The following is a 20,112-nucleotide window of genomic DNA, read 5'->3' as shown; positions in this document are numbered from 1 at the left end:
ACACCTATACTGTCCATCATTCTTAATTTTCTTAAATTAATTAATTCATTTTCTCTGTTTCAGCGATCACTCGATAAGCAATCGCGTGGATCGACGGGGTCACCCAACGCACTGCGAGTGCGGCGAAGTGACCAGGCCTTTATGACGACGTGAGGAAACGGCCGAGAGTGCCCTGGCCACGTCGCAATCTGACTTTTAGGCCTTGTCCCACTCACTTCCACACGTCCCGCTCTCGGCCGTTTCAACCCTCTCGAAAATCCTCCCTTTCCATCTATCCAACTCATCGCACCTTGTACGTAACACACCTGATCCTATCCTTCCACTAGCATTCCACACGACCTATATATACACGTATATATGTACAAAACGACAGTGTACAAGCACCGTGCAAGAAGCGGAGCGAGCCAACAGGTATAGAGAGAGAAAAAGGAAACGATCTCTCGAAAGTGGACGAGGAATTTTTATTTTTAGTATTAGAAGGTTAATTTGTGCTAGAGCACAATTATTCTGAGATAGTAATTCGAGGTGATGATAATTAGATATAAATTGAACTGGAGGAAGAGGAGTTTTGTAAAATGTGCACTCGATGAAGATTAATTTTTAATTTTTTATTTTTATTGGTTTTCTTTGTTTTCTGCAGTAGTCTTTATATATCTATTTAATTTACTATTTATTATTTTGAGAATTATTAGACTTCAGTTTTCATTTTAATTTTAGAAGTAGTTTTAGGAAGTACGTCGTTAATGATGATAGGAGTATTTGTAAATAAAAGAGGAAATTTGATTTTGCGAGAATGATAATGATTAAAGATAGAACAGAGTTCGTTAGTCTTATCTCAGGAACAATATAAAATAGCTTGAAGGAGTCCTAAAGTGTCTTACTTAATTTTTACTAAAGGAGAAATGTTCCTCCTTCACTTCGGATTTGAACTCAAAAGAAGGATTGTACACTATTAAATGGAATGAAAGAGAATTGTGGAATGGTTTTTAGATATATTAGTAATTAAACAAAGTTCAAATAGATTTATAATATAAATAAATTATTGAATTCTTGTTTGTAATTTTTCAATAATTTACAACAATTCACAATTGAAAAGAAAAAATAATATAATAGAAAATTTATCCGCTATATAGAATGCCTTATACAGATTTCCTGTTATTATTTTATCTCTATTTTTAGATATGATATATTAGAATATATATATCTATGTCCAATCTTCCTTCAATTTCTCCCTCTAATGCAGAGCTAAAAAAGACAATAAAGAAAACGTACAGAAACTTCTGCATATTATTACATCACCTCAATAACTATTAAATCAAAGCTCGAGGATATTGAATAGTCTAGGATAAAAAATAAATTTCCATTTTAGATAGTTTTCATTAAAAAAATACTTATTTCGAGTGCCATTTTACAAGTGTCCCATTTTTCGTATCTTTTGTATAAAATTGTGCTGCAAAAAAGAATATAGTTTTCTGTTATTAATTTCTATTTTAATATTTTATTATTTTTTTATTATTTAATTAATATTTATTATTTCATTCTTATTTGAATTTCAATATAAAGTAAAACAGTCGATTTGTAACAGATATTAATTTAACGTTCATTAAACGATCATGCAATTACTTCGCACGTTTAATCGTACCAAATGAAATTCGACAGCACACGTGATGCATAACAATGGATGTATTTATCGAATGAGTGCAATAACAATGACATTAATTTCTATTATCGATTTTGGATTTTTCCAGTTAAAATTTACATCTTTCTGTAATTAAGACAGAGATACGTGTTTCAATAAAAAAAAGAAAATAATAAATAATGTAGATAACATTTTATCGATAAAGGAAAAATATTGAAAACATCGATGGATCGTTTCCTCGTAAAGAAAAAAAGAGAATAAAATCGACAAAGATAAATTATCCTGAAACTATTAAGTTAGGAGTTAGATGAGATAATGTAAAATGGCGATAGTTAAAATGCATAACTGCCCGGATAGTCGGACGAAAGAATAACGATCAAAAAGTTGATTGAAAATTATCATAAGATTTATTTTTTATTAGATCGGGAGAGGCTGTTACCGGGCTACGGTCGATGTAACTTAAAGAACCATTTTTAAGAAAGCTAAGAAACTTTTATCCTTCGCAAAACTTTGTTTCTACGTCTATTTTAAATTTATATGAAATTTTGGAATTGTGTGAAATTTCACCAGAATAGGAGTCAGAATTGTGCATTTGAAATTTAAAAATATAATAAGTAAAGTTTTATGCAATTATAAAATTAGATTCATCATTTAATCTGCTGATTTTTAAATGTTATATTTTTACTAAAAGCTTTTCTAAGCTTTATGTAAAAAATTTGCATAAGAATTAATTTAAGAGAATTAATTAATAAGAATTTAATTTCAAAATTATTTATGCTATATATTATAAAGATCATAGTAAAATATTATAAAATCTGATAATTTATTTATTTATTTATAAATCATGGAAAATATAATTTTAATTAAAAGTGCACGTTTCATTGAAACAATAAGAAATAAGAAAAATGATTTGAAATAAGAAATTACAAATATAACAAATTATAAATATACTTACGAAATTTATGATTATTTGAAAGATTCACTATTTATGTAGCAGATCTGTAATTTGTTTAGAAAAAAGAGAGTACTACTTGTTGTAAAAAAATTCCTTGAAATTGCGAACTTACAAGGTAACTTCCGTAATTTAATAACTTCTAGTTTCTTGAAACTTTCGAGGAAACATCGATAAAAGTATCAAGGAGTCTTATCTTATATGAGAAAGCAAAAAAAATATATATTATCTATTAACGTTATCATAAAAAAAGAGAAGAAAGAAAATAATTCTTTCATTCTTTTACAAAGTTTCTATATCTAGAAAAGAAACAAAAATTATTTCATACATTTATCAAATTTTACCAAATTTTCAAATTATAAAAATTCTCTTTTAAAAATATTGATCAGTACTTCCTGTTACCATATACTATAATTCATGCGATCATGCATGTATTATATATATTGTGCACTGTGTGCACAAAATGTTGCAAAAAAAAAAAAAAAGAAAAGAAAAAAGAAAAAAAGAAATATGCATCTTAACCTTTTAAGGATTATGATCATTTGCATATTACGAGGCGGATCTCACCTATTTGCGTGTGGATTTCTGCCAGAAACAAGAGAAATCGGGGAAGTTTGTGGTTCCCGTAGAAATTGTCGATACCGTAACTTTCGATAAAGAGAAAGAAAAAAAGAGATCGTAGTTTCGTTACTGGCAATATCGATGATGGACAGACGAATCCGAATGCATTTTAATAGTAGTAAAGCGTTTCATCATTGATGCGTCAAATATATTATGATTTGTAATATTGTACAAGGATTTCATTTGTTGCTTTGAATCCAGAAATTCGAAATTCAAAAGATATTTCTAATGAACATAATCGAGTAATCGAAGAGATTATGAATGAATATATATTAATGATACGTGCACATGTGAGAGTTGAATATAAAGATGAAATTAAATTTAAAATATTTAAAAAAAATTAAAATAATACTTATAGAAAATTAAAAAAAAAAGAGCTCTAATTTAAATTTTTCAATTTATTATCAGTCATGTATCTTTATTATCTTCTTTTTCCTCATTTGTGTCGCCTTTTATTCCATTTTTAGACTTTATAATTCCTTCATTTTCTCTCATCTTTATCTTGGCAATAAGGAAAGTGATTTCCTGAATTATTTCGAATGAATAGAATCATGAATAAAGCCAAAAAGAATACAAAAGAACAGAAACGTTCGAAATATCGGCCAAGATAATGAATATCGTGCCAAGATATCGTCAAAGAGAATTATGACAGAATTGTATTAAAAAATATATTTTTCCAAATTGCAAATTCCTCGTGCCCGATTTTAATGATTTTGAATATACCGTGATAATAGTCATAAATTTATAAATCTAATGCTGTACAATATTCTGTACATTTTCTACTTCACTCTTAACATGTTTTAAAAATGAAAAATAATATACACGTACATGTACACAGAATTAAAGTCTAACTAGTAAACAGGAAAGAAAATTCTTTTTGAGAACAAAAGATAAGTTGGACGCGCGAAATGAAATTTATTCATGCGAGGCATTATTTTTAACACGTTAACATAACACGTTCCTGTTCTTGTAGATCATTAGTGCCTTAACACGTACCATTTGAACAATATAAATTATATTTCTTTTCTCGTACAAAGATTTAACATTATGAAAAATATTAAATATTTAGAAATTTACTTGAAAAATTCTTTCTATTAAATTTTTTTAAATTTTCTAATATATTTTAAATGTTAAAAATATTCCTTTGAAACGTTAAAAATTCTTTAATCCGGGCCAACTTATGTATTCATCAAGGTTGTTTCCGCGACACGAATTTTTTCACGAATTCTCGACCATCTCCACGCCCCGTTTTCCGAATATGTAAATGAGTCGTCTTTCGTAGACAAAAATTTCCGCACACGTCCATTGGACGCGTGTGAATTAATGCGCGAACGCGTTCAGAAAATGGCTACGCAGCCGTGGTCGGATTTTCGTTTTAAACCGCCCACGTATCATCGTTGACACAAAGTCGAAATTTAAACAGTGGTGTTAAGCGAGACGCTTTTTCTTCGCCAAGTTTCAAGTTGAAACGGAGCATGACAAATTGTTCATTACGATAACACTTCGAATTTTGGATATCGAAAACTTCGTTAATCCGCTGGAGTACACAAAGATGAGAATAAATTATTATTTATTGAATTTTTATTCATAAATCCTTTGCACAATTCTGACTCTGAATGGCTATCAAAAAATTTCACACAAATTAAGTGAAAAACATTTTAAAATGATACTGTAAATTCGTTTTCTTTTAAAATTCGTCATCGACTAGTTAATCTTCCATGGTCAAATATATTTTTCGCATGTTTAGATATTCAAATCCAACTAAAGTTCTCAAAGAATTCTATGAAAATTCTTATTGAACTTCATATTATACATATATAATTATTTCGATAAAATGGAAATTTATCAGCAAAAATAAAAATAGATATTTGATTTCTTTTGAAGGGATTCTTTTGATCCTGATAAGGGTCAGAACATCGAAAAAATGGAACAAAAGTTAATCGATCGTTGCTAACGTAGGCTTGACCGACAGCCAATTTATTTTTCTGCTATTAGGAAGTCATTATTCCGGGGAAATGCAAAAATGTAAAGATGAAGGGGACTAAAGGCGATAACGAACATTAAGAAGACTTCATTCTCGATATCTTTTGAGTATCGAAATTCGACAATGGACGAAATGAGGAGTTAAAAAAAAGAAGAAATGAAAAGGGAATCAGAAATTGGTTTCACCTATTTCTTCTCCAGGATATTTAAATTCGTTTATTGGAAATGATCTTTCAATAGGAGAATTGAATTCGTATTGGTTTTTTTTTTAAAATCTAATTTTAATCCGTTATTCGCAATTCGTTGATAATGAAATAATTTTATTGAATACATTGTAATTGAAATCTTTGTAAAATTTTTCATTTTCTTTTTTAATCTTGGGATATTGATTAATTAATGATTAGATGAAGTAATTGATTTGCATTTTATATTTTATTTATATTTGAAGCAACATAAGTAAGAAGTAATTTTGCAATTACATTTATGGTTACAACAATAAATCAATAAATATTATATAACATGTTATATAACATGAAATTTAAGGAATTGAATATATCGTACAATATATAATTTATAACGACCTGATATACTTAAATTGAAATATATTCAATATTCAATACGATATAATATAAAATGTTTGATAAAAATTGAAGTGTCCACGATGTTATTCAAGAATAACTAATAAAGAAAACCTATGATTTCAATTTACAATTATAAAGAAATCAGAAATTCACAAACGAAATAAATTCTGAAATATAACAATTAAATCTTTATAAAATATTGCTATTAAATCCACAGAGAGATTTACGAATAAAAAAGAGGAACAAAAAGATAATTCTGTCCGACGATCATTATCTTGAGTACGCCATTACGAGGTATGCAGTCGCGTGTAAACTTTGCTGGTCGACTAGCAGGATGTAATTGTTACTATTACCGCCATTATGTAACATTAACGAATTATCCTTAACACGCGACAATATATTAAATTGGGGCGATCGTTTCGCCAAATCTTGGCGGAATTGGTGTGACTATGTATACAAAGGAAGGATATCGATTAATCGCGAAGATCTATAAGGGTCGTGCTACAATTCAGATAAAATATTCCGTTTTCGCTTCGATAAATTTCTGCAAATTTGTGATTGTAATTGGAAAACGTTTACATGTTTCTGTTATGGAAAATTATTTAAATTTATCGTATAAACGATAGAAAGTATTTTTTATCATTCGTGACAAAAATGTGAAAAATTGTGACGATAAAGGGATAGTTTTTTATTTTTTAAATATTTTAATTTAATTTAATATTTATGAAAATATTCTTGCCATGTTCGTTACCACTGGGTTAAATTGTGGAACATATAATTCTTTTAATTGAATAATGTATTGTACAAAATTTGGTTCCATTATAATATTAACGATTATTTAATAATCTTTGTTGAACATGTTAACGAAAATAGTAATTCAATATTTGTGATTTATTAATTATTAATATGAAATTTTTGCCAATGTAATGGAAATGAACATTGCATAAATTTTTACAATGATTAATTTTGATCAGTGTTTAAGTAAATAAAAAAATTTATAAAAAATTAATTATTTTCATTCTTTAGAATGAATGTTTCTAAAATGAAAAATTATCCTGAAGATTTTTCACTTACGTTAGACATGAAAAATGATGCATCTCAGAAAAGAAAAAAATGATTAGATCAAATACATTCTTCAGCAATGCAGGAAGGTTCTACTAGCAAAAGAATCTTTGACCTATATTTTAAACAGTTTTTCGCCATATAAGAAATTCAAATTTTTATGAATATTATACATCGATTAATGTGTCCTCATTCTATCGACTCGTGAAATTTTATTTCTCAACAAATTTCAAATGGAACGAATCTACATTGCATGATAGAACGAAACGAAATTCACTACCAAAATTTTGCACGAAAATACAATTTAAACAAGGATAAACATCAGTTCTTCAAGATTATTTTGTAGATTAGGATTGGAAGTGGGTTAAAGTTTACAATGCGTTCTTTTTGTTGGAATCGAACGAATCTATGGTTAATACAGTAATCAATCCGAATTTCCAGAACGATTAAATCTACTTCGACCGATTTGTATAAATATTGGAAGAATTTGAATTAGTATTTATTAGATTGTCGATCTAGATTTATTAGATTAGATCTAATTTAATCGTTGATCCAAGAAAAAACTTTCTTTTCTTTAAAATATATTAATATTAATAATTAAATTTAAAATAGTCATCTTTGGTTAATGTTTCTTTGACCATGATATCAAATTTTTTACATGTATTTTTAATTTGGAGAAATTAACAATTATAATGAAGAAATTAGCAATTCTAATTTAATTTTGATTTTTTTTGTTATAAATGCGAATAAGATATCTTGATTCGCATTTGTTTTTTTCTTTCTCTTTTCAATTAAGATAAAAGAAGGAGGAAGCTTAATTTCCACAATATTGTGAAAATTGTTTTGAAATATTTTCGCATTTGTTAATCGTAACAACTTAGATTCTCTGTGCTCTCTTTTTCTTTTTCTTCCTTCTTTCCACTGACATTTATGCTTGGTAGTTTCGCGAGTTCGCGTGCTTCTTTCAATGGCCAGGTTTTTGGAACCACTGAAACTCGTTCTGGCATGCAAATAATTTGTATAGCTATACCTGCTGCACCGATGAACACATACCGGTTTCGAAACGAAGGTCTCTCAAAATCAGCATTTGTTTCACTTAAAATCGGGAAATGTTCAACGATGACGTGGCCACTTCAACACTAACTTTCACGTAATAATACATTTCATTCTTTGTATTGAAACAGTTTAAATTTTCACATTCTTTTTTTTTAATTATGAAATAAAGGATTTTTTTTTAACGACTAATTTATAATTTTTTAAAAATAAATAGACATTATTGAATATCGCTTCCGTAAATTTGAGAAAATATGAAAATATGTTTATTTATTTTTTAATAAAATGGTATTGGAAATTGAATGATTAATTTTAGGAATTAGTTTACGATTTCAATTTATTGATACAATATTTTTTTTTTTTTTACTGTTTCATATTGGCTAATTTTTTTGTATACTTCATATTGCAATTTTATGAGATTAAAACAGGATTTCAGTTTATTTTCCTAACTGAAAATAATACCAATAATTTTTAAAATGATTCACGTATAATCTATTGATACAAAAAATTTTATTGTTAATAATATTGGCTATACGTGATATTAAATATAAATTTATTTTGTAAATTCAATTTAATAGAACGAAAATTTCATTTGTCATTTATTATCTTCTTAAATAATCAAATATTTTGATGATTGATGATTGATTTATTTTAAAGACAATATGAAACAATTAATAAATATTATTTAATTATCTCTTTATGTTAGAATATATAAAGATGAATGAGATTTTGAATAGTTAATGAAAGAATAGATTTAAATTCATCAGAGATTATTTCTCGTCATTCAGAAATTACGTTTATTTCACTATTAACGCATAGTTGTACATTCATTATGCCGAATGTTATAATATACAATTTTCAATTTATGTGTTTGCGATTGGTTAGACACAATAATGTCGTTTTACTTTGTTAGTTTAATACTCAATAGTGGTCAATTTCCACGCATTATCGTTTATCAAGCCCATAACCACTATTGATATAACTACATTGATCAGTTTTTCGATTCGATTGTCTGCACGATACTTGTTAACGATGCAAATTGCCTCTAATTATACAATATGTTCATTGTATCGCGATTATATTCAAGGAAAAATAATAATATATAAGATGGCTCTATAATCGAATGAAAATTAAGCATGTATGTTTAGGATTTTGTTTGAGTTATTGAATATTTAAAAGAGTTTAAGAATTAAAGAAACATATTTTAAGAAGAAATTTAATAAAATCAAGAAATAATTATTTTTTATCTTGATATCCTTTATATTTGGATTAGAGAAAATTTACTACTATTAAACTTTGAGGTATTCGAATGAAGTATTCAAGGATATTCGATGAACTCTCGAAACAATTAAATAACTTCAAATTTTCTAAAAATATTTTATGTTAAAATAGTTCTGTAAATTAGGAATTTTCATCTTTTTTTTTTAATGATAAAAAATTTGCAATCAAACTTTTCCCTTCGAAAAGAAAAATCGAGTTTGGAAGAATTAAATAGACCTTGGCGTAAGAATTTTTTAATATCCGTAAAAAAAAGCGATAATAAATGGTTGTTCGAAGAACGTTTTACGTGGAGGAATAATGTAGGAATAGGCGCGAAACGGAACTAATTTTGTGTCCCTCGCATTCTTTACCGTCGAAACGTAATGCTGAAAATCAATCTTCTCGCATGGTGTAAGCGTAGAAACATTGAGCCAAGTTGGACGGTAATATATTTTTCACCGAGACTCAGGCAATCAACCTCACGGAATCTGTTTTGCATGCGACGCATGAATCAAACTTCGATCGTTTTTTTTCGTTTAATTAAATGCATCTGAATAACCGCGGTTATAAAGGACAACATTCAAGTTCACTTTGCATCGATCGAGTAATGTAATTAACTTGTTTCTCTTTTTTATTCTTTTAAAAATACAGATGATTGCTTGAAGAAAAAAATTAATCATTTTGTTATTTGGAATAAAAATAAAAAGGTAATAACTTGAAATGATACGTATTATTTTAACTATTTTATTATATTTAAAAATATATAATAATAAGATTAAAATGAAATTAAAATTGAGATAATTCTTTTGTGTAAATCTTGGACATTTTGATTAAAATTATTCTGTCAAACGATTTTTTGAATATATAATAAACGTAGAATTTATAGAAATGCATTTCATTTAGTGAAATATAAAATGAAAATTAAAAAATGAAATTTAATATCTTCGAGAAGAAACAGTTTTAATGTATTATTTTACATTAATATCTATTACTATTATGCCATCATTTTTGCATTTCCCTGATAGACATAATGTCTTCCAAAAAGAAAAAAAAATGGAAAATACTGTAATTATAATTCATCTTTAATTACAGAAAAATTTGTAATCATTATTTTTCTTCTCATCTATTTATTATTTTTTGATGCTTACAATTATAATAATTATGCGGAATTTTATTTTATTGATAAGATACCGTATATTTAAATATTTGATTGCGGATGTAAATTTATATTTTTACAAAAGCAACTGAATAAATTATTCTATTTTCTAGATATTCAATATCTCTCTATTTGTTTAAATATAATATCCAATGTTATATATATATATATATAGCTCTTCGAAATTACGAACGTTTATATTCTATAAATTTTCCATAAATATACTAACATCCGCAGTCCAACGATCTTAATTTCAATAATGGAATCACATTTAAACGCTACTATCGTTATCCAATGCTTTCGTAGCCGAAAGAATTGCTTCGAGAATTAACATTATGTTTACGATACTCATCCTCACGAAGAGGACCTTTTTCAACCCCATAAGGATTAAACGTTTCTTTTTCACGAGACGAAACTCGTAGAGATTGAAACTAGTTTAAGAGTAATATAGATAACATTAGATTCTAAGAATTCGGGAACACGCATCGTTTTTTCGACGAGTAATTAACATCACTCAATCAAAAGATATAAATAAAAATCGTGAACGAACGAGGTATGTTCCCTGTGTTAATTAATTATACATATATGGGCACTGCCAGGCTTGCAACTCTAATCAAAAGAACAAACCGGCATGGCCAATCAAAAGATTTCGAAAATTGAGCTGCCTGATCGTCGACGATTTTGAACTATGAATAAATAAAATAAAAAAAAGAAAAAAAAAAGGAAAATGATTTCGAAGATAATTCCAAATAGAATTTGTCGACGATTTATTACGATTTATAATACGATCTATAATACGCCGGAGGAAAACTCTGACCAAATATAATGGAAGACCATTCGTGAAATAAAATAAGAAAAAAGGAACAAAATTATGGTCACGAGTTTAACGTACCAAAATTGAAGCAACAGGAGGAAGAAAAAAGAATTCTTAGGAATTAAATCGTTAAATAAAAAAAGGTAAAAAAAAAAGTTATTCTAGAGATATTTAACCGAGTAACGAGCCGAAATTTCGTTAAGAATTTTGTACGCTAATTCCCGACAGCTAATCCTGTACACCCTCGTAGGGTGGTGTCTTAGAGAAACAGTTCATTTTAACCGAGATGTATTTTCAAAGTTGATCGAAGAAGAACAATCTTGATATAACGTGATTCTTTTTAAACATCTAAAATTAAACAAAAAAAAAAAAAAAGATATAACAACGTAATTTAATCAATTGTTATCCATCATGTCTATCATGGATGTTCTTCTTAATTCATCGAGATGATCGATAGAAAAATAACGAGAGAAGTTTAAGGAAGTTTGTTCCCGTAAACTACTTATGTAGCTACGTTTTAAAATAATCGAACACACAGACATATACATATACACACACACTCACACAAGATCGTACTTATACGCATACAGATACACGAGTACACTTGTCTACAGACACACGCCATTGTAAATTAGGCAAAGCTGTAGCCTAGCAAAAGAGAAAAAGGAGAAGAAATGAACAATGAAGCGGAAGAAGAAAAGGAAATAGAAGAAAAAAATAAAATGAAAAAAAATCCTGAATGGAAATTTAAGATAAAAGCGATATGTTATCGAGAGTTAAGAGTATTCTATAGCCACCCGATGTTGGCATTTAGCTGGTCTAAACCGCAGAGGGTTCGTTTCTACTAATTATATACATATACATATACATACATGATATATATATATATATATTATATTATAATATATATATATATATATTATATATATATTATATTATAGCGCTGTTGAGTTTTATCGATTACGAGAGAGAGAGAGAGACACTTTATTTCGTGCGATCGACATAGATCGATATCGTCGTTAATCGATATTTCTACAGAAATGTTTGTAAAGAGGAATCGTATACGAGGATGGAAGATATGGAAACGCGAAATTTGGAATCGATCGAGCTCTCGCCTAGAGCCAGAATGATCTGAATATCCATGAAAGTCAAATCAGAAGCTGGGATTGAAATCAAATGACGGGCATCAAGAGAGATCGTCAGATATAGGAATTCGGTTTTGCACATGTGTATAGGGGCAGGTGCGATACATCATCCATTAATTTATGATTTATCATTCTAGGGGGAGGCATTTAATTCTACGTTTAATTTAACTTTCTTCTTTATTATTGACTCGAGATTTTCATTGAATTTGAAATTTTGAACTCTGATGTTTGTTCATTTTGTTAATAATACCTCTTCTCCAATATAAATCAGTGATAAGTAAGTAAATATAGAAAATGCAAAGAAGTAATTCACGAAAGACTCAAAGTTTACTTAAACAATTAAAAATTCAAAAATATTCTCTTAGAAAGAGAATTTTCATTTTCATTTATCTCTTGGAAAAACAAACTGATCAACTTGTTAAAATATTTCATAGATCATAATTCAGAGGTGCACATAGACAATCTAAATCAAAATTTTCTCTCGACATCCTTTTAAACATCCCTTTAAACATGAAACGAGAAACTTTGATTTCGATAAACTTAACTTGTTAGAACATTTCATACTTCATCGAACGATATACCACACATCCTGTTCCTGTTCGACACATCGAATTCTCGAGGCGTTGCGCGCGTATGCACGGCAGTGCATCATTTCATCGTCGAGTGCAATCTCTGTTCCGGCGCTGTCTTATTTCGAGCGCTGCTCCACCGTCCTGACCTTAATTGTAGAGTAACCCAGATTACAGATGCCGAGAGGGAAACGGAGATAGGGCCGAGCGAGGGGATAGACGAACGAACAATCTCAGAAACGATACGGCCGAGCAGCTTTGTCATTAAGAGACCCGGATCACCGCGCCTTGTTGCGGCTTTTCTAATTTTCCCGGCTATTTTACCGCCGGTCGTCTTCGTCTTCACGAAGCTGTAGCTTCTCGTTCTTTGAACCTGACATCCCTGTGTGCACGAGTCTAGTTTCCTTCCGTTGTCATCTGACAATTTTTACGATTCCTCGTTGAATTCTTACGGCGGCTTTCTTCTTTACGTGCGTAAAATTTCTTTATGACATTTATGACGGATATAGTTTTCGTGTGAAAATTTTTCAATATTCCAATATTATTTCCAATATATTTGTTTTGAAATTGAAAGAGAATTGACACTTTACTGTGTTATTTAGAATAATAAAATAATAAGAAGATTAATATGTTTAATAATTGAATGTTGAGAATATCAGATTATTCGGATTTATAAGAAAGATAAAGATTATAGAATATATTGTTTATTATTAATCTTGTTAAGTAAAATCGGTACAGATTTGGGCACTTATTGATTCCATTCTTTCTAATAACTTATAGAATTGAAGATTGAAAAAGCGCGATATATGGATAAAGGAGAAACATAAAAGCACGCGGGTCAATAACCAGTTTAATCAATTTTTCACCTAGTTTCATCGCTGCGCGCCCTGTTTCTCGTAAAATCAATTAAAGATCAAAAGCCAGGATGGCGAGTGGCACTTTGGGAAAATGTATTGTAATCGAAACGAATTTCTTTCTCGAAAATTTTCTTTCTCGAATCAAAATCGTATTTAACATTTTCAAAAAATATCCATAATGATACGGAATATTATTTTTCTTACAATAAACTATCTATTCTCATATTCTCAAAATCCAATTTTCAACCGTATTCAATCAAACCTCGTGACCTCTTTTCATACTCTTCAACTCATCATCAACCCAACTCATTTTACTCATTCAATCCAACTCCTTTTTCATCCAACTTTTCACCGCATTAAGCAAAGAATCATCGTGGCCAAACATCATCCATATACACGTTAAATCGTTATGAAATATTCCTTGTATTCGACGCAATAACGAAACGAAGCATTCGTTATTAACGTTTGGAAAGATATTGTTTTCCGGCCGCAGGTCCGTGTGTTTATACGAGGCCGATTCGCGGCTGTGTGCGCGTGCAATGCGGTTAGATGGCTCAATAACGAGCATTGTGTGATTCCCGTGACCCGCGTCGCATCGATCACATCGCGCTTCCACCGTTATCACTCCCTCTCTCTTTCTCCGCATTGATATCTTCCTTATCGCGAAAACCTTTAGATATTGTTTCTTGGCTACCGCTACGATAGATTGATGATTCTACATTTAAACAAGTGAAAATTTGACAAAGTGATCGAATGAAAGGAGAGTGAAAATCGAAGCAAAGGATGGTTTTCGAAGGATGATTTTTATATATTTAAAAATAACGTGGAAATGTAATTCGTTCGTTGAAAGGATGCTAGGATCTTCAATGATTTTGAATAGATGTATATCAATTGTTTTTGAAATAATTCAAATGAGAAGAATAAAGAAATAAAGAAAGAGAGAAATTGTAAAGAATAAAATAAAGATAGATTTTTGTGGAGAAGAGGTATTGGATTTATTTATTTGTTTCTTTTTTTTTTATCATTTTTCATATAATTTTAAAAATTGATTAAGTATTATCAATATTTTTATAATACGCTTAGCTTATTCGTAATATAAAATTTGATATTTCATAGAAAATTTTAGAGCATGTTTTTGTGCAACCGATCGACATTTCATTTCAGTTCGATAGAATGTTCGTTTTCATAAAAATATTTTAACGAAATAGTAACACAGATTTACACTTTACAAAATCTCTAGTTAAAATATTTTACTCAATTAATTCATGAAATCAGTTTATTGAATTAGTTTAAAAATTTATTTCTATTCAAATAAATTTGACAAAAGGAAGCAATTGATTCATTCTATTGTGATACAATATTTTCATCTTTTTTTTTATTATTTATTTGAAAAATCATCAAGCGAGAGTTCGAACGATTTTTCTATTCGATGTAATCGGAAAAATTACACGTGATGTAGAACACGTATTCATGTTGACGCAACATAAAGAAAAAATAAAAAATAAAAAGAGAGGAAAACTATATATATAAAATATGTAAAGTTATACATATGTACATGTACGAGATTCCTGATTTTGTAAAACCAGCGACACGTGTTACATAGAACAACAATAAAGGTGATCTATGACGTTTTATAAAAGGGAACTCGTTCTCTGAGATACGTGATCTTTATTTCCCTCGTTTTTTACCCCTACTATTCTCCTTCCTGTCATTTTTGCAAATGATTTTGATGGCATACGTATTACTTATAAAATCTTTATTCGATTTTTTAAAAAAGGTATTATAGGTATTGTAACCTATATGAAATCCAATTTTATTATTATTGGATTAGAAAATTGTGATGTTAAGATAATGCACGGTTCTCTCATTTGTTCTTTTTTTTTTATGAATCTTATAAAACTCTCTTGATTAATTAATATAATCAAAAATCGATTAAACAAAGATTTAACTTATTTCAAATAAAAGACTTAGGATTTAAATTAACTTAGAATCTTCGACGTTCAGTTAATAAATTTTTATAAATAATATTCTTTAGAAACAGACATATTTATTATTGTAATTTACCTTAAAACTTGATTGAATTTTCTATTAAAATTAGGACAAATTTAAATCACTGTAATTTCAAAAATACTGATTTTATATCAATAATAAATAAAAGTTTATTAAAAATGCCAAATCTTGCACTTTATTCCAATTCGATTTTGTATTGTCAAGATATTGTCATGCAAAGACAAATTAATTTTTAATCAATTTTAAATTCTATTAAATCTTATTAAAAGTAGAAAAATTTTAAAGTTATATATAATTTTGAAGATAATAATTTCCAGCCAACGAATAAGAAATCATTAGAAACTTTGCTCTTTAAAATACGTGATGTAAAAAATAAAGACTCAAATTTATTTAATTTCATACTTTTATATTTATTTTTTATATTTTTATATTTTCTTTGACAACCATTTTAGTATTTTTCAAATACAGGATTTGCTTATTTGCGCTTATTCTCAATTTCCTCTTCCGGTCGCATTACCGCGAAAATTTCTCAATGTCGGTAGTAATTTTCGAAGCAGAAAATCGTCGGAAATACAGAAAAGTGCAGTATTCAGAACTATTTCTTGATGTGATCTCAATTCGATATGAAATATGCAAATAGATCTTTCGTTTCATAATTTGAATATAAACGAGAAGCAAACAATTCGGTATTTAGTCTCAATTATCAGAAGAAATTTGTTCTAGATCGTTTACTCTTTTTTTCCATTTACATTACTTGGTTTTTTACCTTTTTTTTTTTTAATTTTAAGATCTCTAATTATATATTTACTTCACTAATAAAATAATTTTTAACTTCGTTAAAAATTTTTACGTTTCACAGTGATTTTTAATAGATTCGAAAGATATTGTATATTTCGAGAGATAATCAATTAATTTGTTTTTATTATATTATATATTTTATTATTCAATGAAATGGACTAAAAAATTTAGAAACAATCGACCGATTTTACCTTCATTTCTTGTCTTTTCGTGCATTTTAACACAGTTTTAACATTTTAAAACTTTTATATGCAAACAAGAAGTAAATAAAATTCATTTCTATCGGCAATTTTTCTGTCTCATTCAATTATTTTACGCGTCGAACGCATGAACGCCATTTCGAAATCAAAATAAATATTTGTCACGAGTATTTGGTGCTTTCACACTTATTCTCATTTTACATTTTTTGCGTGAATCCATCCATCGAGTATTTCTTTCGTTTATTGAATATAACTTTATTTCATTAATTGTTTTTTGTTTAACAAAAATATAAAAAAAGTATAGTATTATATTGCAAATAAGTAATTTGTATTATTAAATCTTATATTAAATTTAAAAAAAAATATAAAATATAAGAATATTTTTGAATTAAAAAATATTTTTAATTTAAGAATTACTAAAAATTGTTAATAATTCATAAATTATTTTAACGTAATTTATTTGTGACAAGAATAAAATACAAATTGCTTATCGAGGAATGGTACTTTCGAGGAATGATAAATTTCCTCCTTTTACAAAGCGTTGACGATATCGTAAGATAGAAAAAATCACTCAGGGGATTTCAGGATGTTTCAACGAGAATATTTTTCGTGCCATTGACCCTTGAATTTCTCCTTTTTCTCGCTTCAACAACTTCCAACCGACTCGTTTGATCTACACACCGTGAATTTTCCGCAGAACGATTGCATATTTCCATAGAACGGGCTATAGTCTTTCATGCTCTCCATTTTCAGTACGAATCCCACGAGTGCTATGAAATGTATGCCAACTGTGGGAGTTTTATCCTCGTCGCAATTCCATCCAGAGTCGATGATCGTTGTTCAAACAACGCTTACGTTTACCACATATTTCCATTCGATCAATGGAAAATTTTCTTGGAATTGTTATTTTTTATGTATCTTCTAATTGGATAGCAAAGCAATACAATTCAATTATCAAAAATTTTGAAGTTTTTCTATAGTTGGATTGACTTCTATCGAATCATTTATGATTGAAAGGAGTTCTAATTAGGTCTTGGAATGTTGGAGTTTCTACTTCTTCTTTTTCCAATACCATGATGACATAGCAAAATCAAAAATCTAAAGGAATATTATCCACATTAACTATCTCCATTTTCAAATTTCTTATTCAATAATTATCTAGAATTAAAAAAATTTTCCATTACATTAAATCTTTTTTCAATTTAAAGAACAAAAGAGTCCAATTTAAATCAAATAACGAAAGAATCAACAATATTCTATAAAATATGTAATTTTCATTGAAATTTCATAAAAAAATTATATCCCATAATCCCATAATCCTTTGAAATTTATTGCACCAAGTAGCAAATTTCAATCAAAATTAGCGGTTTCGGATGTTAGAATAGCATTGTTTCGCTATCCTTCAATAATTGGTTCAGTTATCATCGATCGAACCCGTCTTCACCCCTAAAGTTTCTCTTTAACTTTCTCTCCTACGCGAACAACAGAAGGCGAGCCCTTTCTCGGCACTGATCCTACCTAATCGCGGGTCTGCGTCATCGGTCGAGCGTTTACTTATTTGCAAGGGCGTGGCGGGCTCATCCCATATATCCTATCTTGGCCATTCAGTTTCTGGGCGCGGTACCGACCTCTCAATGAATCTCGATCGTGCTTCTCGTGTCAGAAATATAAATTTATAAATTATTAATCGATGAACTACGGATATGGACGCTAAATTTGGATTATTCGATTATTAAGGGAGATCGATCCCCATTCATTTCTTTGTTGAACTTTTACTTTCTAGGTGAATGGAGATATATTTGAATGGTTTATGGGGATCATTCGTGCTAATTTGTATGGTAATTTGGATCGAGGTTAAGTACAAACAGATGGGGAATATTGGGTGTTTCTTATTGGAAGATGGGATTTATGAGGTCGATGTTTTGGGGAAAAGAAGTTCGATTAGCCAGGGATCTAAACAAAGCTAAGTAATGCTCGTGGTCTTGTTTAATGAAGATGTGCACACCCATGTTTAGGTACATGATGTGCTACCCATGTATGTTGGGGCTAATGAATGGAGATAATTAAAAAAGTATTGTATGCTGAGGAATTTTCTATTGTTAATGTATATTTGCTCAGTTGTTTAAAGTATACATAGTGATATGTTTCATAATTATATAATATAATAAATTTTTGAAGTATTGAAATAATAACAAAGTTTGAATTAGAATTTATTTTATCAATGTACATATATATATTGGATGTTTCACATAATTTTATTGCTTGGAATATTTCGCTTGTTTTTCATAATATTAAAAAATAATCTCAAATAAAAATTGAGTAATTCTAAAAGGATTACATTCTGATGTTATTAATTTTCTTCATAGATCCCATTTTCACTATTTTATTTTTTTACAATTTTGAAATTTTCTCTTAAGTATTTTTATCCGATACATATTTTTGAAATATTTTGATATTTTATTTCCTATCGTATCTAACTTAGATTCGTTATAACTTTAAGCTTCAAAAATATCGATTAACGCTGAAAAGCTTATGTGCCGAAAACTTTTCGAACATATATATCTACTTTTCTCTGTTGGTGAGAAATTCTCGATGAAATCTCGACTAGTAGAAACTTTTCAGTATCCTAAAGGGATCCAACTTAAATCTGTTAAGAAATATCGAAAAGAGTGTTTTGCTCAATCTATTTAATTTTAAAGATCTTCAATCTGATTTTTTAAAAATAATATAACCGCATAAACTCTTAAGCCACTTTAGAATCTTTAAAATTTGAATTCGTACAGTATAATTTTTATTTTCTTAAAGCGTCAATTTAATTTTCTATTCTTTTTCTTTATTTAAATAATAATTCCGGCATATATTATTAACAAACCTTAAAGTTATCCCGAATATTCAGTCGTGGTTCTGAAAAAAGTTACTTCTCGTCACAAAGGTATCGTTTAATGCGATCTCAACCGTGCTGGAGATCGATTCGCGACTCGTTTTTACCGCATTACAGATGGCTTCCTGAATGGATATACAGTAGGATACTGGCCTATTTTGCTCCGTCGATTTTCTCTTTAGCCGGCATGTACACAGAGGTTACGAGCGTTGGGTAAACTCCAAATGGAAAAGCTTTCGCCCTAACTCGATGCCTGCCTCCACCTGATTTGCGTTCGACTAATTTCCATGATCCCTGCCAAAATAAACCTTTGCCGAGATAAATGTCATTCTATCTTGAAAAACTCGAACGGTATATAATCTGGGAAGAAATAAAAATTGTTTCTCTCTTTTCTTTTCGTTGCTCGAAGATCGATCGACGCGTTATTGAATCGTACAGTACGAAATATCTATTGAATAGTGGAACAATATGTAATATATATAACAATAGTGCTTCGTCTTTTCAAATAAAATAGATAAGTGCAGTAGCTCG

General features: G+C 28.8%; 1 protein-coding gene across 1 annotated transcript in view; it reads left to right on the top strand.

Annotated features, from left to right (window-relative positions):
• Positions 1-377, top strand: part of Teh1 (tipE homolog 1 phospholipid transfer protein) — a 50,151-nt gene extending 49,774 nt beyond the window's left edge. Inside the window, exon 3 of the mRNA XM_012485573.3 lies at positions 64-377. Within this exon, the coding sequence (XP_012341027.2) occupies positions 64-145 (82 nt within the window). The 3' untranslated portion in view covers positions 146-377. The remainder of the gene's footprint in view (positions 1-63) is intronic.
• The last annotated feature ends 19,735 nt before the right edge of the window (positions 378-20,112 follow it).

Source organism: Apis florea, unplaced genomic scaffold (genome assembly GCF_048593485.1).
Source record: "Apis florea isolate Af1SG1 unplaced genomic scaffold, ASM4859348v1 contig_3797_pilon, whole genome shotgun sequence".
Lineage (NCBI taxonomy): Eukaryota > Metazoa > Arthropoda > Insecta > Hymenoptera > Apidae > Apis > Apis florea.
Note: the sequence above shows the minus strand (reverse complement) of the source record. Positions and strands in the feature narration are given on the sequence as shown.